The 18262-nt window shown below is 33.6% G+C and overlaps 1 protein-coding gene across 1 annotated transcript; it reads left to right on the top strand.

Annotated features, from left to right (window-relative positions):
• Window positions 1-11324: 11324 nt before the first annotated feature.
• Window positions 11325-12476, top strand: LOC131604322 (F-box/kelch-repeat protein At3g06240-like). The gene is made up of 2 exons (XM_058876789.1): window positions 11325-11453; window positions 11787-12476. The coding sequence occupies exons 1-2, from the start codon at window positions 11325-11327 to the stop codon at window positions 12474-12476; spliced, it is 819 nt and encodes a 272-aa protein (XP_058732772.1).
• The last annotated feature ends 5786 nt before the right edge of the window (window positions 12477-18262 follow it).

The raw sequence follows: 18262 nt of genomic DNA, 5'->3' as shown, positions 1-18262 counted from the left end.
AAATTTTAATCGTCTGATTTTAATCCAACAACTTGAATATGCGGAATGTATGAAAGTAAATATCGAATGCTGGAAAACCTGATTAGTCACTGTGTTCTTATGAATCTAAACGGAACTTCTCTAATTTTATCATTCTATTAAAAGTTGCCATATTTTTTATGAAGGTTTGGTTGGTCGTGTCTATTTCACCTTAATTATTTGTGTTGTATTTTTGTTTGTTGCAGATAATTGCAGAGTCCTATAGCAATTTGAGTCACAGAGGCTGGTTGAAGGCTTCCGACATTTAGTTGTCATACTGATTACTATAGAAAATTGCAACAATTCTTTATTGTGTTTTCTATTCAGAAGTCTTAGAACTAGTTTTCATCCATTGGCAATATAGAAAGTCATAAAATAAGAGAAAATTTACCACTACATGAGGTAGCGGTCTCTACCATCTCCTACATTTATACTTCTAAATTTTTTTATTGTGATACTTTAAATCCACATCTTAAAAAAAAAAAAATTAATAAATAATAATAAAATTGAAATATATAAAGAGAAAATAAATAACATAAACTTAAAGAGGGATATATTTCCTCTGACTCGAGAAAGATGATTCTTGTGAACTATAATCATCCTACATTTTTGCTTCTAAAAACCTTTTTTGTGATCCTTCAAATTCATATCTACAAAATATATATAATTAATAATTAACAATAATAAAATTAAAATATATGATAATGAAATAAAAATCTTATATTTGAAGTTAAAGATATTTCTTCTAGCTTGAGGGACACGTTTCCACAATCTCCTATGTTCTTACGTCTAAAAACCTTTTGTGTGGTGCTTCGAATCCACATCTATAAAAAAATAATTCAAAATTAGTAAATAATAAAAATTAAACATATGAAGAGAAAATAAAAATCATAGATTTAAAAAGGGAAATATTTCATCTAATTAAAAATGCATAATTGACATGTATAACTGTTACGCACTAAGTGAATTAATGGTTTGGATAGTTAATTGGGTGCTACATTGGAATATGCATGGAGAGAAAGTGTTCGATTCCTGGTAGAAATAACGCTTGGGCAGTTCACGTGTTTCGTAGCACGAGTCGGATTAGTCGATCTACAACGTAGGTCCGAAACCGGTGGGAAAGCCTAAAAAAAGAAAGTGGTGAGAGAAATAGATAAGCTATCCCTTTATTTTTTGTGATTATCATTTTTTATTATTATAATTTAATGGAAAATCAGGCGGGGTGAGTTTATAGAAATTTTTTATTTTTATTATTATTATTATTATTATTATTATTATTATATAAAAATAATATTTATTAAAAAAATTAATCATGGTTACTTAAAATATAGATTTTTAGGAAGAGAAAAATAGGTAAAAGAAATAGTAAATTAGTGGGAGGTAATCATTAAAAAAATGCTAGTTATCGGATAATTATTAAAGAAGTAATAATTTATTAATTAAAAGAAAAAATAATTATTTTGTGGTGTGAATAATAAAATAAAATAAATAAATATGTAAATAACAAATTATAAAATTACTCCAGGTTTTGGCGCCAAAAAATTGCTTTAAAAATTTAACAAATATATATATATATATATATATATATATATATATATATATATATATATATATATATATATATATATATATATATATATATATATATATATATATATATATATATATATATGGTTGCTTTTAAGGTGAAGGGCAACTAAGTCTCTGGCTAGTGTACCACTAATAATACATCATTGGATATTACTTAAAAAAATTAACGGTTGAGATTTGTTAAAAACAAAAATACAACATTCATGTCTCCCCCACCCAACTATTACATTTTTTAAGTGTTTTTTTTTGCTGTTTTCTTTTTCTTTTTCTCCACATTACCATTAGCATATCGCCATCTTCTTACATACTAAAGAGAAGAAAATTTGCAGTGATTTCGAGAAAAATTTTGTTCTTTCCATTTTTATGAGACCCGTGTTTATTTTTGAAGGTTTTCTTTTATTTTAATTTTAGATTTTTCTTACAATGTTACGTGTGTTTTTACAAAGAAAGAAGGGGAAAAAGATAAGGAAGGGATGAGAAGGAATGAAAAGAGAAAAACAGTGTTGTGCCTCATAACACCAATGTGTTGCTATGATGGAGATGGAATTAGGTTGAACCTCCATTACTAGCAGGTTGTGGTGCCGCTAACCGGCGGTAGTTTGGTACATGTAATTATATTCTCCCTATATGTGATCTAACTCCACATCACGCAAATTCATTACCAAAGTTACACTTAAATTCATCTCTTTGACTCTTTCACTATTCTTTCTAAATCTTTATTTACTGTGGAAATTGGTAAACAACCGCTGGTCCTCCCAAAGTCTTGAAACTAAGGGTTACTTGCAAGATCGACCAGTTGATCTCAAGACCACGTGCTAAAGTTCCTCGAGATTGTATCTGTTTCGTCGAAGTGTTTGCCTAGGAAACGGCTTTCTAAGGCTGGTAACAAATACAATGTTTTTCAACACAAACTGCTAGACTCGACCGACAGGTGACTCGTGACCGACGGGGCGAATTTAGACTTAGAATTGGTGATATTGTGACTACTTTGACTCTGAGCCTCTGGGGGTGACTCGTGACCACCAGATGGTGTCGACTCAAGGATAGTTTTCTGATGACTACAACCAGTTTTAGTTTACTTATATGAAACAATAATTAAAAGACAAAACAAATATTGATTAAAGAACACAATGTAGATGACAGTTTCGAAGCATATGATTAAACAGTAAAAGGATTACATTGAAATTAAAGATGGTGATTCACATACATCAGAACTCTTAGCAACTCTTGTTTCCTGAAGGGCGGAAATTGGGCAAAGTGTGAGAAAGTAGTTTGATTGTAATAGTGAACACACTTTTCTACATTATTCTGGCATATTTATAGGCTTTACATGAAATAACCACCTAGTTCAATCTACGGCTAAGATTCAAATTATTAGCAACCGCCTCACATGATCTTTCTTTGTGTTTTGGCGCCTTTGGCACACGATTCTGGTCTTGTAACCGTTTCCTTAATATTTCAAACTTTGAATATTGAACTCTCGCGCTTCATCTATTCCTGATAACCGTCTTCTGTCGACACTGCGTCCCACCATCGAACACTTCATCTACAAAAATTGCTAAGTGTGGAACCTCCAGGTTCGACTTCCGCTCTTGCTTCGACTCCTAACCATCTCGACATCATCTACTGTCGACTTTGGCTTTGTTTTACTTTTGTGCAGGTTTCCTGTTTGAATGTGGGAGTCCTCTGATAAGGGCACGTGTCTTGTTTTTCCTCTAAGAATTTTCTTAGGGTAACAAAATGCCCCCTCATAGATGTCACTTCGACCTGCAGACGATGAGTGCAAGTGGCATCTATGAAAAACTTGAATTCGACCCAACGTTTCCATTCCCCTCGTTTCGACTTAAACATTTGCGCTCACCTAGTTGAGTAGGTTAACTGTAACATCTTGTTTGTTAACGTCATGTCATCATTGTTTCCCCCATGTTTTCTGCCTCGAGACGTGGTTTCAATCAATGCGATGTAATGGCGCTCTTTTCGTGCCAACAGTGGGCTCCACGCGTGCAGGACCTTAATCCCACGAACACCCTTTTTCGCCACGTCTCTTCACTTTAGTGACATTTTTCCATTGGCTATAAATAGTTCTTCCTCAGAAAAAATATTTCTTCTTTACCGTCTTCATTGTTTCTCCCTTAGTTCCTTGCATTTTCTGGTTTTTTCCTGAAGCGTCTCTTCTTGCAAAAGCATTTTTTTTGCAACAATGGCGGCTTCTGCTTCACACACATCTCCACCCAAATCTTATGAACTTCGCCTCGTCGATGGCAAGCCTTACGTTCCTGAACCTCCATTTACAGATGAAAAAGCCAAAATTTGGCAATCTCAGGTACTTATTCCTTTTCATCTTGAAGGTGCCCCCTTATCTTTTCTAGGCCCATTACCCGTCGATGCTCCTTCTGAAATCTATACTACTGATGGAGGCGCTTTCTTCCCCACTAGCAAAGACACCAGACCTTTAATAACTACTCCAAGACCTCTCTCTCTGCGCTTTTATGACATGAACTTTCGAACGGCTCCCCCACTAAAGTGCCCTAAATTTGCTGCCTGGATGGCGCGCTTGAAACCCAGCAAGGGCAAACTGTGGGAAGATTTGGGTATCGACACCCTCCTCAACATGTCGCAAGAAGGCATTCCTTATTCCCACAACATGCTGACATATGCACTTTTCTTCTGGGAGGGTTCGACGAACACCTTCCATACCGGCTGTGGCATGATCACCCCCACTCTTTTGGATGTCGCTGCCATTACAGGTTTAAAACCTGCTGGCCCCACGTTTAATCATGTGGACGTCGAAGTGATCCCTGTAAAGTTTGACATTGGCGAAACAAAGAACCCATCCTTCAATAATTTTCTCACTCATCATCACAAGGATACTCCCGACATCAGTTATGAGGAACATGTGGCCTTCTTGACATATTGGTTGTCGAGATGCGTTTTCTGTTCCAGGTCCATGCAGGTGGCGTAACAATTTGTTTATCTTGCCAGTCATCTACACAACGGTGAGGGCGTCGCTTTAGGACAGTTGATATTGGCTAACCTGTACGTATCTCTGACAGAAGTGGCCCAACAAATCAAATGCTACAATCCCAATGCCACAAAAAAGAAGAACGTTCTGGTGCATGGACCCTTCTAGCTATTGCAACTGTGGCTAAATGCCACTTTTACTGAAAAGTTAAAACCCTTCAGGAATCTGGATATAAACTGTCCTCCAGACCAAATTTGCAGCGTTTGGGAGCGCTTGTCCATGTTAACTCCTATCGATAAGGGTGCTCCCAACTTTGCCCTTTTCAAATTGATGTTCGACCTGATGCTAAGAAGGGTCGACTTTCAACCATCCATGGCTAATTTTGCTGATGGCAAGTCTGGTCCTAAATGGCTGGCCAATATCTTTCCGCCGGTGAGGGAAGAACACAAAAAACTTTCTGTCAACACTTGGCGTCGATTTCTGGTTCCCAACTTTCTATCATACTCCATTGCAAGCACAAGCCCAAGTTTGACAGCTTATCAGCCCAATCTGGTGGCTCGACAATTTGGCCTTTGTCAGTTGGTCCCAAAATCTCTGTACACCTCTCATGAATTATTGTTGGACGTCCTTAACGACGAAGCATGGGAACATGTTAAAGAAGATTACGACAACATATGGAAGAAACGGCCCTCTCTTGTCTTCACAAATTTTAAACCATCATTCTGCTGTACTTATGAGTTCGACACCTGGTGGCGAACTTATTCTGTTACTTTTATTGGCGATCCTGACAAGAAGGTTTCAGAACTGACTCCTGCTATTGCTAATTTGCAGGGTAAACCCACTCAATGTAAGACACCAATATCAAATAAATTCAAGCTTTCCAAAAGTACTTTGGGGTGGTCTATTTGCACACTGAACTTCGTCGAACTATCACCCAAGCGGCCGAGTTATTAAGAGAGAAGGTAACCAGCAAGATCCCTTCTTTAAAGATCCCGGGTTACGCGAAAGACAAATATCTCTTCGCACTTCATTTTTCAAAATTTAAATTTCCTCCCTTACCTACTAGCCCTCTAGCTTTAGCATTTCGACCACCAATTCCGGATTGCAAAAACATTTAAAATAAGAAATTAAATTTAAAACAAGAAAAATAAAAAAATGCAAAAAAATAAAAACATATTAAAAATACCTTTTATATCTTTTATATAAATAAGAAAATTTAAAATTTAAAATACCTTTTATGTAAATATAATATCTTTTACAAAAACATATTTATAGCAAAAAATAAATTAAATTTGACTGTTTTATTAAAATACCATAAATAAATAAATGTCTATAAAAAAAGAAAAATAATAAATTTAAATACCTTTTATATAAATATTAATATCATTTACAAAAACATATTTATAGCAAAAAATAAATTAAATTTGAATGTTTTATTCTTTTATTTTTTTGTCAAAATCCTCAATTTATTTGCAATTCTTTGTTTTTTTCTTAACTTTATTAGGACAAAAAACTATGAGAAGGTTCATAACCTTCATGCTGTTAGCGCAGAAAACAAGGAGAAAAAGAGGAAGAGGACAAATACGCATGGACAAGAAGAGAAAGACCAACACGACGACAGTGACACCACTAACTTATGTACCTGAAGAATTGATAACTTCAATCCTTTTAAGTTTACCGGTGAAGTCTCTTATTCGTTTCAAATGCGTTTCTAAACCATGGTTTTCTCTTATCTCTGACCCCAATTTTGCTGAATCACATCTTCAACTTACAACACAGTACACTCGTAAAATTGAGTTCATATCAAGTGATTTAGGCCAAACAACATCTATAGATTTCAAAGAACAACTTGACTTAGAGAATGCTTCTGTTAAACGGTTCAATTTTTTGCATCCCCAAGCTGATTCTCTTATTCAAATTATAAGTTCCTGTAGAGGCTTTATATTTTTCCAATATTCTTCGAGTTTCTGCATATTTAATCCATGCACCAAAGTTCACAATCAAATACCTTTAGATCCTGGTGAATTTGAAACAAATTTAGAGTTACGTGATTTGTATTATCTATATGGTTTCGGATATGATCAGTTGAGAGATGATTACTTGGTGGTTTCATTGTCCTGTATTCTAGCCTAGGAAGATTTTTCACGTTTGGAATATTTCTCATTAAAAAATAACAAGTGGAAGGAAATTGAGGATACTTACTTCCTTTATACGACCGACAAGATAGAGCCCAGAGTGGGATCACTCTTTAACGATGCTATTCATTGGGTGGCTTTACATTCAGATTCATTGATGAAAGTTATTATTTCATTTGATTTAACAGAAAGGAAACTTTTTGATATGCCTTATCCAAATGGTGTAGGCCATAAGTCTGATCATTATGAGTTGTGGGTATATCAAGAATTTCTTTGTTTATGGGCTATGGATTGTAAAAATAGTAGAATAAAAATATGGTTGATGAAAGAATACAATGTGAACTCGTCTTGGATTAAGGCTATTGTTTTCCCTGTGCAAATCCTATCTCCTCATCAATTTTCTCCAATATGCTCTACAAAAAATGGTGATATCATTGTAACAAATGGGACTAGATTATTGAGGTATAACGATAAAGGAGAGCTTATCGAGGGTTCCTCATACAGATGCTTTCCAGATAGTGCAGTTTCACGTGGATCCCCAGCGATAGTGTATACAGAATCTTTTCTTTCACTCCCTGGTGATGGCACGCAATCTTAAGAAGATGATTCAGACTAGAATTATTAGGTTTTGAAATATTTTCTTGATTTATTGATGTGCTACAAAATACAAAGTTTGGTTTGATGTTTATTGGAAATGTTGATAGCTTTGTTTGTGTCATTAGTGTTATTTATGCATATGTAAATGTAATTGCATGAAATCAAGATTGTCAAATCTTTTACAAGTGATTGTCTTATTAATGTTAGTTATTTTAGATGTATTAATTTCACCAATAATATGCCAAACCTAAAACCTGCTATAGAGTCATTCCACTAGATTTTATAAAAATATGCTTCATTCGTAAAGATTTTAACAATAGCAATTGTGACAAAACACTTAAGCTTCTTAGAATCTGTTTTCTTTTATATTCTATTAAAGGAAGCAAAAAACTCGAGACTTAATGGTTTAGTTCAGATAGAAAACACTTTTTTTTACTGAACAAAACCGCTTGGGTTATCTAATTTCGAAGCAAACAGTTTAAAGGGATGCAGTTACCGTGCATAGATAAAAATCTATGCACCATGCATAGATTATTATGGACCCTTGGATCATTTGATCAAATTCTAGACATCAATTGTTTTTACTCAATACTCACCACTCAATACTCAATACTGGATTAAAAACATGATCTAATGTCTTATGTAAGCTTATGCATGGTGCATAAGTAAAATCCTTATGCATATTAGCCAAAGCCAGTTTAAAGGTTTTATTTAAATAAAATCCCCGCCTGTAAATACCTTGCTACATTTGACGCGTTCACAATGGTTGGATCTAAGATTAAACAATTTGGATTTTAAAATAAAAATATTGAATTTAAAATTCCAACCGCCTGATTTTAATCCAACAATTGTGAATATGCGAATGTATGAAGGTAAATATCGGATGCTGGGAAACCTCACTAATCACTGCGTTCTTATGAATCTAAACCGAACTCCTCTAATTTTATCATTCTATTAAAAGTTGCAATATATTTTATGAAGGTTTGGTTGGTCATGTTTATTTCACCTTAATTATTTGTGTTGTAGATAATTGCACAGAGGCAGGTTGAAAGGCTTCTGACATTTAGCTGTCATACTGATTACTAAAGAAAATTGTACTAATTCTTTATTGTGTTTTCTATTCATTGACAATATATTGAATTTAGCTGTCATACATTTAGCTGTCTTAGAACTAGTTTTCATCCATTGACTATAGATTTTTTTTTTTAATTTCATTCTATTGTTGATCCAACCATTATTAGGGATTATGGTGGTTTTGTTATTGATATGTGTTTCAAGAATTTTCAAGGATAGAATGTTTTCCCTAAGACTATAATTCAATTTCACTTTACAAAAGTAAAGAGATCTTATTTTAATTTCAAATTATCGTGGTTGATATGATGCAAGCAAGTGGTATGAAATGTGTTACAAATTGCTATAAATTTTTTGAATTCTCTTAGATATAATGAATATGGAAATGTTAGAAGAACCTAGAATTATTATAATACTAATATATCATAAGACATCTCGAAAGAATTGAAATAATTTAGAAATATTCACTACTATTGAGAAGTTGGTGACTTAAACCTATAAATAAGCAATTGGTACTTTGTAATTGATTATCCAATCTCTTCGCTCTCCTAGTAACAACATTTACTTCTCTTCTTCTTTTTACTTCTCTTTTCTCCTCTTTCTCTACTAACACAAACAAAACAAAGCATTTGAATATACAAAAGATTACAAAGCATTTCAATATAGAAAGGGTTTCAGTATGCATTGATACCTTTATAAATGGAATTTCAGTTATTGATTATTAGAAGCATTTGTGGAGTCGAAAGGTTTGGTTGTGGGGGCACTCCAAAGAAATCTGCTATTCTGGCCATTTGTCCAGCCAATATTTCATAACTTTGGTTTGTATTGTTTATCATGAGAGTAAAAACAGTTCCCATTTGTTGAGTAAGGGCATTCACCATTTCATGGTTGCTTTCGTCTATTTGTTGTCGGATTGACAACATTGACGTAGTACTTAGAGATGACAATGTCTGGTTAATATAACCTATGCCCATAGGTCGACCCCCTAAGTTTGATGTGCTTGTTGCCATCATATTGTCGGAATATGATGAAGGATTCGTGTGTAAACCTTGCATCATGGAAGTGGGCATTCCAAACCGAGGGTTAAAACCTGGTGGAGGTATCATTCCTTGAAACGGCGGTCGTAATGGGTTAAATGGTGACCGTACATTCATTGGTGACGATACCAATGTTGCTGCCGTCGATCCACCAGTATTTGTTGTTCTAATTGGGGATGAATTTGCAGCATTTTGTGATGTTGTTCCGGTTAGAACAACTCCTTGATTTCCAGAAAGGTCAGAATCATTTGTATTAACTTCAAACATGTTAGTTAATTTTCGACCACTTCTTAGTATCATACATAACTCTTACACTAACAAATATAAAACAAACAGCAATTGACGAGTCCCACCGGGTGTGCCAATTTGTTTACCCAGAAATATGGTAAACAAGCGCTAATTTCCTTTTTAAAGGTTACTTTTGCGGAATCAACTAGAATATTCCAGGACTAATTGCTTTTATTTGTCTATTATGTGTATCTGGTTTGTATTAAATGCAGTAATAACTTCAAAGTAAAAGTAAACACTGAAATTCAAGACTTTAAAGTAAATGAAAGCAATAAAAAGCAGTAAATGTGCACTGAAAGTAATGCATAACATAAAATGATTGCATAAATTAAACAGGTACGCATACATACATTCCAAAGTTGCACTCGTCACTCATTATTGCACAGAGATTTGAGTTTACTTGTGTTTTTGTAGAAAATGCAGACCCCAAACTGTTCCTCTGGAACTTGCTTAAATAGTGAAAATAAAATAACTACTACTAACGGTCGACTGATTACTAGCCAACACGTGTCTTCGACATGCAGCATCTTCGTCTGCGAGGCTTCCACGCGTCCTGTGAAAAACTGCTAAAAAACTGTCTGAAACTGCTTCCTTTGACTTCTGATGCCTTCCGACTTCAAAGCCATACTTGGCAAAACACCTAAGTTTTTGCTTAATTTAGTCGAACATGCATGGCAGACTTGCTAACTTTAGTCGAACCCTGGCAGTGATGGTCTTTTGTAATCGAACGGTAGTCTTGACTAAAAGAACTTTTAATCAGACTACTTTGCCTTAGACTATTTAATAATCTCATATATCTCAGAGACCACTTACCATTATTAGCAAGTCGAAATCCTAGCGTAACACTGTGTCAAGTAAATTTTTCATTTGTATCTATAATAAATGAAAATAAATTGAGGATAAATAAATTGAACAAAAACAAACTCCTTATTCACATTCAATGTGTCTTTTCCTACACAGCCTCCCAATTTTAATACAGAAGGGTAAACATTAATGATTTCTAAATATTTATTTCTAAACTAGAAGTAATAAATATTTATTCTTTGATGAGATATTTAATTTATTTTTATTATTTTTAATATATAGAAATTTATATTTAAAATGTTAATCAAATTCCTTATAATAAAATATTCTATTTTTCGTACCCTTATATTCATTTAACAAGGCAGACTAAAATTTTGATATTAAAAACTAAAAAAAGTAATTGAATAAAATAATTATATTTAAATTTTCATCAAATTCCTTATATTAAAATATTCTATTTATTCGTCCCTTATATTTATTTAATAAGGCAGACTAAAATTTGATATGGAAAACTAAAAAGAAATTTTTTAAAATAATTATATTTAAAATTTTAATCAAATTCCTTATATTTAAATATTCTATTTATTCGTGCTTTATATTCATTTAACAAGGCAGACTAAAATTTGATATCGAAAACTAAAAGGAAATTTGTTAAAATAAAAGATGACATTGAAAATTTTCTAAAAAGAAATTTGTAAAAAATTTAAAGGCTTACCAAGTATAAAATATTGATATTCATTTAAAAAAAGCTTAAATGATGAGAAGGTTCATATGCTATTAGCACAAAAAACGATAAGAAAAAGACGAAGAGAAGAAAGGAGCATGGAGCAGAAGAAGAAGATGGGAAAGAGAAAGACAAAGACGACAACAACGAAATCTTATGTGCCTGGAGAACTGATAACTACACTCCTTTTAAATTTACCAGTGAAGTCTCTTATTCGTTTCAAATGCGTTTCTAAACCATGGTTTTCTCTTATCTCTGATCCCAATTTTTCCAAATTACATTTTCAACTTACAACACCAACTCGTAGAATTGAATTCATATCAAATGATTTACGCCAAACAATATCTATAAATTTTGAAGAACAACTTGACTTAAAGAATGCTTCTGTTAAACGGTTCAATTTTTTGCATCCCCAACCTGATTCTCTTATTCAAATTATAAGTTCCTGTAGAGGCTTTATATTTTTCCAATATTCTTCTAGTTTCTGCATATTTAATCCATGCACCAAAGTTCACAAACAAATACCTTTAGCTCCTGGTGAATTTGAAACAAATTTAGAGTTACGTGATTTGTATTATCTATATGGTTTCGGATATGATCAGTTAAGAGATGATTACTTGGTGGTTTCATTGTCCTGTATTCTAGCCCAGGAAGATTTTTCACGTTTGGAATATTTCTCATTGAAAGATAACAAGTGGAAGGAAATTGAGGATACTTACTTCCTTTATACGATCAACAAGATAGAGCCCAGAGTGGGATCGCTCTTTAACGATGCTATTCATTGGGTGGCTTTACATTCAGATTCATTGATGAAAGTTATTATTGCATTTGATTTAACAGAAAGGAAACTTTTTGAGATGCCTTATCCAAATGGTGTAGGCCAAAATTCTGATCATTATGAGTTGTGGGTATATCAAGAATTTCTTAGTTTATGGACTATGGATTGTAAAAATAGTAGAATTGAAATATGGTTGATGAAAGAATACAATGTGAACTCGTCTTGGATTAAGGCTATTGTTTTCCCTGTGCAAATCCTATCTCCTCATCAATTTTCTCCAATATGCTCTACAAAAAATGGTGATATCATTGTAACAAATGGGACTAGATTATTGAGGTATAACGACAAAGGAGAGCTTATCGAGGGTTCCTCATACAGATGCTTTCCAGATAGTGCAGTTTCACGTGGATCTCCATCAATAGTGTATACAGAATCTTTTCTTTCACTCCCTGGTGATGGCACGCAATCTTAAGAAGATGATTCAGACTAGAATTATTAGGTTTTGAAATATTTTCTTGATTTATTGATGTGCAACAAAATACAAAGTTTGGTTTTATGTTTATTGGAAATGTTGATAGCTTTGTTTGTGTCATTAGTGTTATTTATGCATATGTAAATGTAATTGCATGAAATCAAGATTGTCAAATCTTTTACAAGTGATTGTCTTATTAATGTTAGTTATGTTAGTTGTTTTAATTTCACGAATAATATGCCAAACCTAAAACCTGTTATAGAGTCATTGTACTAGATTTTATAAAAATATGCTTCATTCGTAAAGATTTTAACAATTATGATGACAAAACACTTAAGCTTCTTAGAATCTGTTTTCTTTTATATTCTATTAAAGGAAGCAAAAAACTGGAGACTTTATTGGTTAGTTCAGATAGAAAACACTTTTTTTATTGAACAAAACCGCTTGGGTTATGTAATTTCGAAGCAAACAGTTTAAAGGTTTTATTCTAAATAAAATCCCCGCCTGTAACTACCTTGCTGCATTTGACGCGTTCGCAATGGTTGGATCTAAGATTAAGCAATTTGGATTTTAAAATAAAAATATTGAATTTAAAATTTCAACCGCCTGATTTTAATCCAACAACTGTGAATATGCGAATGTATGGAGGTAAATATCGAATGCTGGGAAACCTGACTAGTCACTGCGTTCTTATGAATCTAAACCGAACTTCTCTAATTTTATCGTTCTATTAAAAGTTTCAATATTTTTTATGAAGGTTTGGTTGGTCATGTCTATTTCACCTTAATTATTTGTGCTGTATTTTTGGTGTTGTAGATAATTGCATAGAGGCAGGTTGAAGGCTTCTGACATTTAGCTGTCATACTGATTACTAAAGAAAATTGTAATAATTCTTTATTGTGTTTTCTATTCAGAAGTCTTAGAACTAGTTTTCATCCATTGACAATATAGATTTTTTTTTTTATTTCATTCTATTGTTGATCCAACCATTTTTAGGGATTATGGTGGTTTTGTTATTGATAAGTGTTTCAAGAATTTTCAAGGATAGATGGTTTTCCCTAAGACTACTTTTATCGTAGTTAATTCAATTTCACTTTACAAAAGTAAAGAGATCTTATTTTAATTTCAAATTATTGTGGTTGATATGATGCAAGCAAGTGGTATGAAATGTGTTACAAATTGCTATAAATTTCTAGAATTTTCTTAGATATAATGAATATGAAAATGTTAGAAGAACCTAGAATTATTATAATACTAATATATCATAAGACATCTGGAAAGAATTAAAATAATTTAAAAATATTTACTACTATTAAGAGGTTGGTGACTTGAGTCTATAAATAGACAATTGGTACTTTATAATTGATTATCCAATCTCTTCGCTCTCCTAGTAACAACATTTACTTCTATTCTTCTTTTTACTTCTCTTTTCTCCTCTTTCTCTACTAACACAAACAAAACAAAGCATTTCAATATACAAAGGATTACAAAGCATTTCAATATAGAAAGGGTTTCAATATGCATTGATAACTTTATAAATGGAATTTCAGTCATTGATTATTATTATTGTGTGTGCATGGAAGCAGATATAACCCATCAAGGGTGTATCAGTATCTAAGTAACAAGAATATAACAAGCCTTTGTTGCAAATATCAATTATTGTTGATTCAAAAAAACCACTTTCAGTTCCAAGTGCAGAAATAGTAAACATTAGTTGATAGTAAATAAGCTAAAGCAAGGAGAGATAAACACTCGGTCAAGAATTACAAACCTCTGAACTTTGCCTTCCATGGAAGAGAAGAGAAATGATTATTACCTGGCAAAGTTGCAATGGAATTTTCCAATGTGATATTTTAGTTGAAAATTTCTTTGGCTACCTGCCAACCTTCTAGTCCACCTCTGGTGAAAAACCCAGACTATCCCTGACTTCGGAAATGCATTTCCGAAATGCACGAAAAAGGTGTTTTCGAAGATGCATCTCCGAAAGCGCCTTTTTTTTTAAATAATTGTCTTATTTCGGAAGTTCATTTCCGAAAACAGCATTTCGGAAATGAACTTCCGAAATAATGCGCGTTTTGCAGATTAAGCAAAATACTCCCCCTCCCCCATTCATTTACCCTAATTCAACATCAAACACAACCAAAGGAGAAATTTTGTGCAAACACACTTCCAAGTCTGTGTCGCGGGCGAAAAATCGTTTTGTTCCTCTTTTTTGTGGATGAGACACCTGATGCCTTCTTTGGGCTCGAGTGCTCAAAAAAATGATTTTTCTTTTGTACCGACCAAACTTTTTATTGTTTCCAAAGTAGGAAAAGGAAAAAAAGCTGCAATAACCTAAAAAGTGGGGGAGAGATTCCGGGTAAGAGGGTTGGTTATACGAAGGGAAGGTATTAGCACCCAACATATCTATAGTACTCTATAGGTTTCTTTATTTTGTTTTATTCCATTCTTGTTGTGGTGGAGGTTCTTGTGAAATAGGTGGGACCTAAGGTGTTTGTTTGATTATGCTCGCAAAGATCATCGCGATCCTCTGCATACATATCCCTTAGAGGGAATCAGAGCATCTGTAGCTCGGGGTCTACGGGTGCTAAGGTTTGAATGGTTTTTTTTTTTGTTTTGTTTTGCTCGCCAAGGATCGACCTTGTGCCTACGTATTCTCAAAGGGATGTTGAGAAAGTCAGAGCAATCGTAGTTCCCACTTATGCTAGTGGAAGCAAAGGAAAATAGACAAATGTCGTCTAAATGCTAGATGTATCTAATCTATATCATCACATACACCTATTTGATTTGTTTGAAAATCTTTTCATTATAAGCCCGGGGCCATGCCACTTAGGGTGCTTAGAATGATAAAGATGTTTTTGTGTTTAACCAGCCTTGTGGCAAAAGTTTCAATGAAGTCAGCCTTGTGACAAAAACTTTGATTAATCAGCCAGCCTTGTGGCAAAAGTTTCAATGAAGTCAGCCTTGTGACAAAAACTTTGATTAATCATCCAGTACGGTGGTAAAACAGTTTGATTGATTAGCCAGCCTTGTGGCAAAAGAAGATTGATTGATTAGCCAGACTTGTGGCAAAAAAGTTTGATTGATTGATTGTGATGATATATAAGAGATACTCCTAGCATAGAGATGAAAAATGTCTAATCTCCTAGGGTATTTGTTTTGGATATTGGGGATGCTTATAAGAAGCCCGTGGGTCCTTGTACGAAGCCCAAGAGGAGGCTATCCGAGGGTCCTTGCATTGTAAGCCCAAGAGGAGGCTATGGGAGGGACAATCCAGGGTCCTTGCATTGTAAGCCCAAGAGGAGGCTATGGGAGGGTCACTCGTTTGTACAAAGCCCAAGGGGAGGCATGGTATAGTTGGTTTGAGCTCTTAGAGCGATTTCACCGGGAAACCATACTCTATGTCCTAACCTAAACTAGGGAGATTCTTTGCACGAAGCCCAATAGGAGGCTATGGGGAACCTAGTGTTGTACTAAGTTGAATAAGCATATAACACAATCACACATATGAACAAGTACAAACAAATATGCACAAGTACATGAACAAATATGAACAGTTATACATATATGACAAAGTGTGTGTATATAATGGAGTTTATGAAGGAAATATACCTGTAAGCATGATCCATTTGTATACACGGGGCTCGGGACTCACACTCGGGGAGAAATCCACTTGAGTTTATTCAAAGCTATGTAAACAGGTATTCACAAAGGGCTTGGGACTTATACCTACATGGAGGCCCATGGTATATTTTTGGGAAGATTTAAAGAAAAACCTTCATTTTTGGTTTGTTATTCAAAGTTAAAAATCAAACTGATCGAGATATGTACAAAAGGCGTACAATGAAATACCTAATTTCATGTACTTGAGTGGGTATGTACAAAAGGGCTTGGGGCTTATACCTACATGGAGGCCCATGGTATATTGAAAAGTTTTGTTTCTTTGAAGTTTTGTTGTTTTGAAAACTGTTTTGAAAATTGTTTTGAAAATTGTTTGAAAAGATTTTATTTTGAAAAAGTTTTATTGTTTTTAAAAAACTGTACAAAAGGAAAAGAAATGGGACTTACACTCTCTAATATTCGAGAGGCCCCACTTCGTTTTGAAAATCAATTGATCAATTAAAAAGATTTAATCAAAGAAGTGGTTTATCGTTTTGAAAGAGAATCGCGATCGCTTGTTTTAAAACGATTTAAATTTTGAAAGAAGTCAATTTAATCAAGATAAACAAAAGATTATCCTCAATTAACACTTAGATGATTAGGGTTTGCTTCAAAAAATATTTACAAGTGATTAAGTTTGAAAATCAAATGAAAAATAATATTTAAAAGTATTAAAAATACTTAAAAACAAGTCATTTTAAACTTAATTAAAAATATATTAAATGAATCTTTTTTTGTGATTTTTTTAATATTATCAAAATATGTATATTAAATAAAGAGTGTAAAAAAAATGAAGTGAAAATAATGAATTTTGATTGGTTAAATTAATTGGTGAAGTTTTGTTAAAAAATGAAAGAAAATAGGTTGCAAAAAAAATGGTTTTGTCTCCACTAGGGCTTGAACTCACGCCCTTATGTTCACCAGCCAAAACACTTGCCAACCCAGCTGCGCGCGCAGCTTGTTATTATAACTACCCCCTTTAATTATATTTAAAAACGAACATTTGAAATTTCTGAACAGAAAAAGGCGCCAAGAACACATCCCCAATTTGATTTTGAAATTTCTGAAAACTGAACCAAATTGATCAAGTGAAGGGTCTATCTCACTCGGTTTTTTACAAGGATCATGATGGTGCCCTCATAATTCATTTATTTTTGCTCTAAGGTGATCAATTTTGTGATGAACACGAAGAACCCTAATATGACAAATCATTGTGAAATCGTGTATGATCATGATATGATGCAATTGATTGAGGGTTAATGATCCTCATAGGTGCAGAAACAAGATGGTATATCAATATTTCATTTATGATGCGTGCATGATAGAGTTTGAAGTTCATGAGCACTTACCTCAAAAACGGCCAAACTGAGAATTGAATTCTGCAAATGAGGAGTTCCAGTTGTTGTTTCTTGATCTGGACAGCATCAGTGGACCTTATGGAAGGTGTTTGAATGCCTGGAATGAATTGAAAACCCCTGGACCAGTTGGTGATGCTCGATCTGCAGTAGGACTCAAGTGAGGATCAAGCTTGATGATTTTGGAGTTACAGGTCAGGGAGGATGATTGGGATAGCTCACATATGGTATATAGGATGTGTTAGAAGCATTAGTTTGGACAGAAATGAGCTTGTGTGAATTTTGGCATGATAAGGCTCATTTCATGTTCATGTGGAGGTTGAAAAGTGAATCTGAGTTTTGGGGTGATTTGGGGTGTGTGAGTGGATCAAACACATCACATTTGATGTTTATGAGATGTTAGAACCCTCACTTTGGCCAGAACTTCAAAGATTTAGAGGTTGAGAATTTTACCTCTTTGAAACTTAAGAAACTTGCATTCTAAGAAAGAAGAGAGAAAACCTATAATTGTGAGGTTTTGGTGTGAATTGAAGAGTGATTTAAACCTCTATTTATAGGCCAAGTATTCTGAACTCCAAGCTTTGCAACTTGCTTCAAGAAGTGGTGATTTGGCTTAAGGGATAAAGTGGAATCTTTCACATTAAATGCAAATGGTTAAAGTAACTAAACCATGGTTATTTTGGCCAAGCTTCTTATCCCTTTCCTATCTGATCTTAAACCAGAAAATATCATTCAATCATTGCTTTGGTGTGTCATTACTTGCATTATTTG

This window comes from Vicia villosa, linkage group LG1 (genome assembly GCF_029867415.1).
Source record: "Vicia villosa cultivar HV-30 ecotype Madison, WI linkage group LG1, Vvil1.0, whole genome shotgun sequence".
In the NCBI taxonomy this organism is placed as follows: Eukaryota; Viridiplantae; Streptophyta; class Magnoliopsida; order Fabales; family Fabaceae; genus Vicia; species Vicia villosa.
The sequence above is the reverse complement of the archived record's forward strand: the minus strand, read 5'-3'. Positions and strand labels throughout refer to the sequence as shown.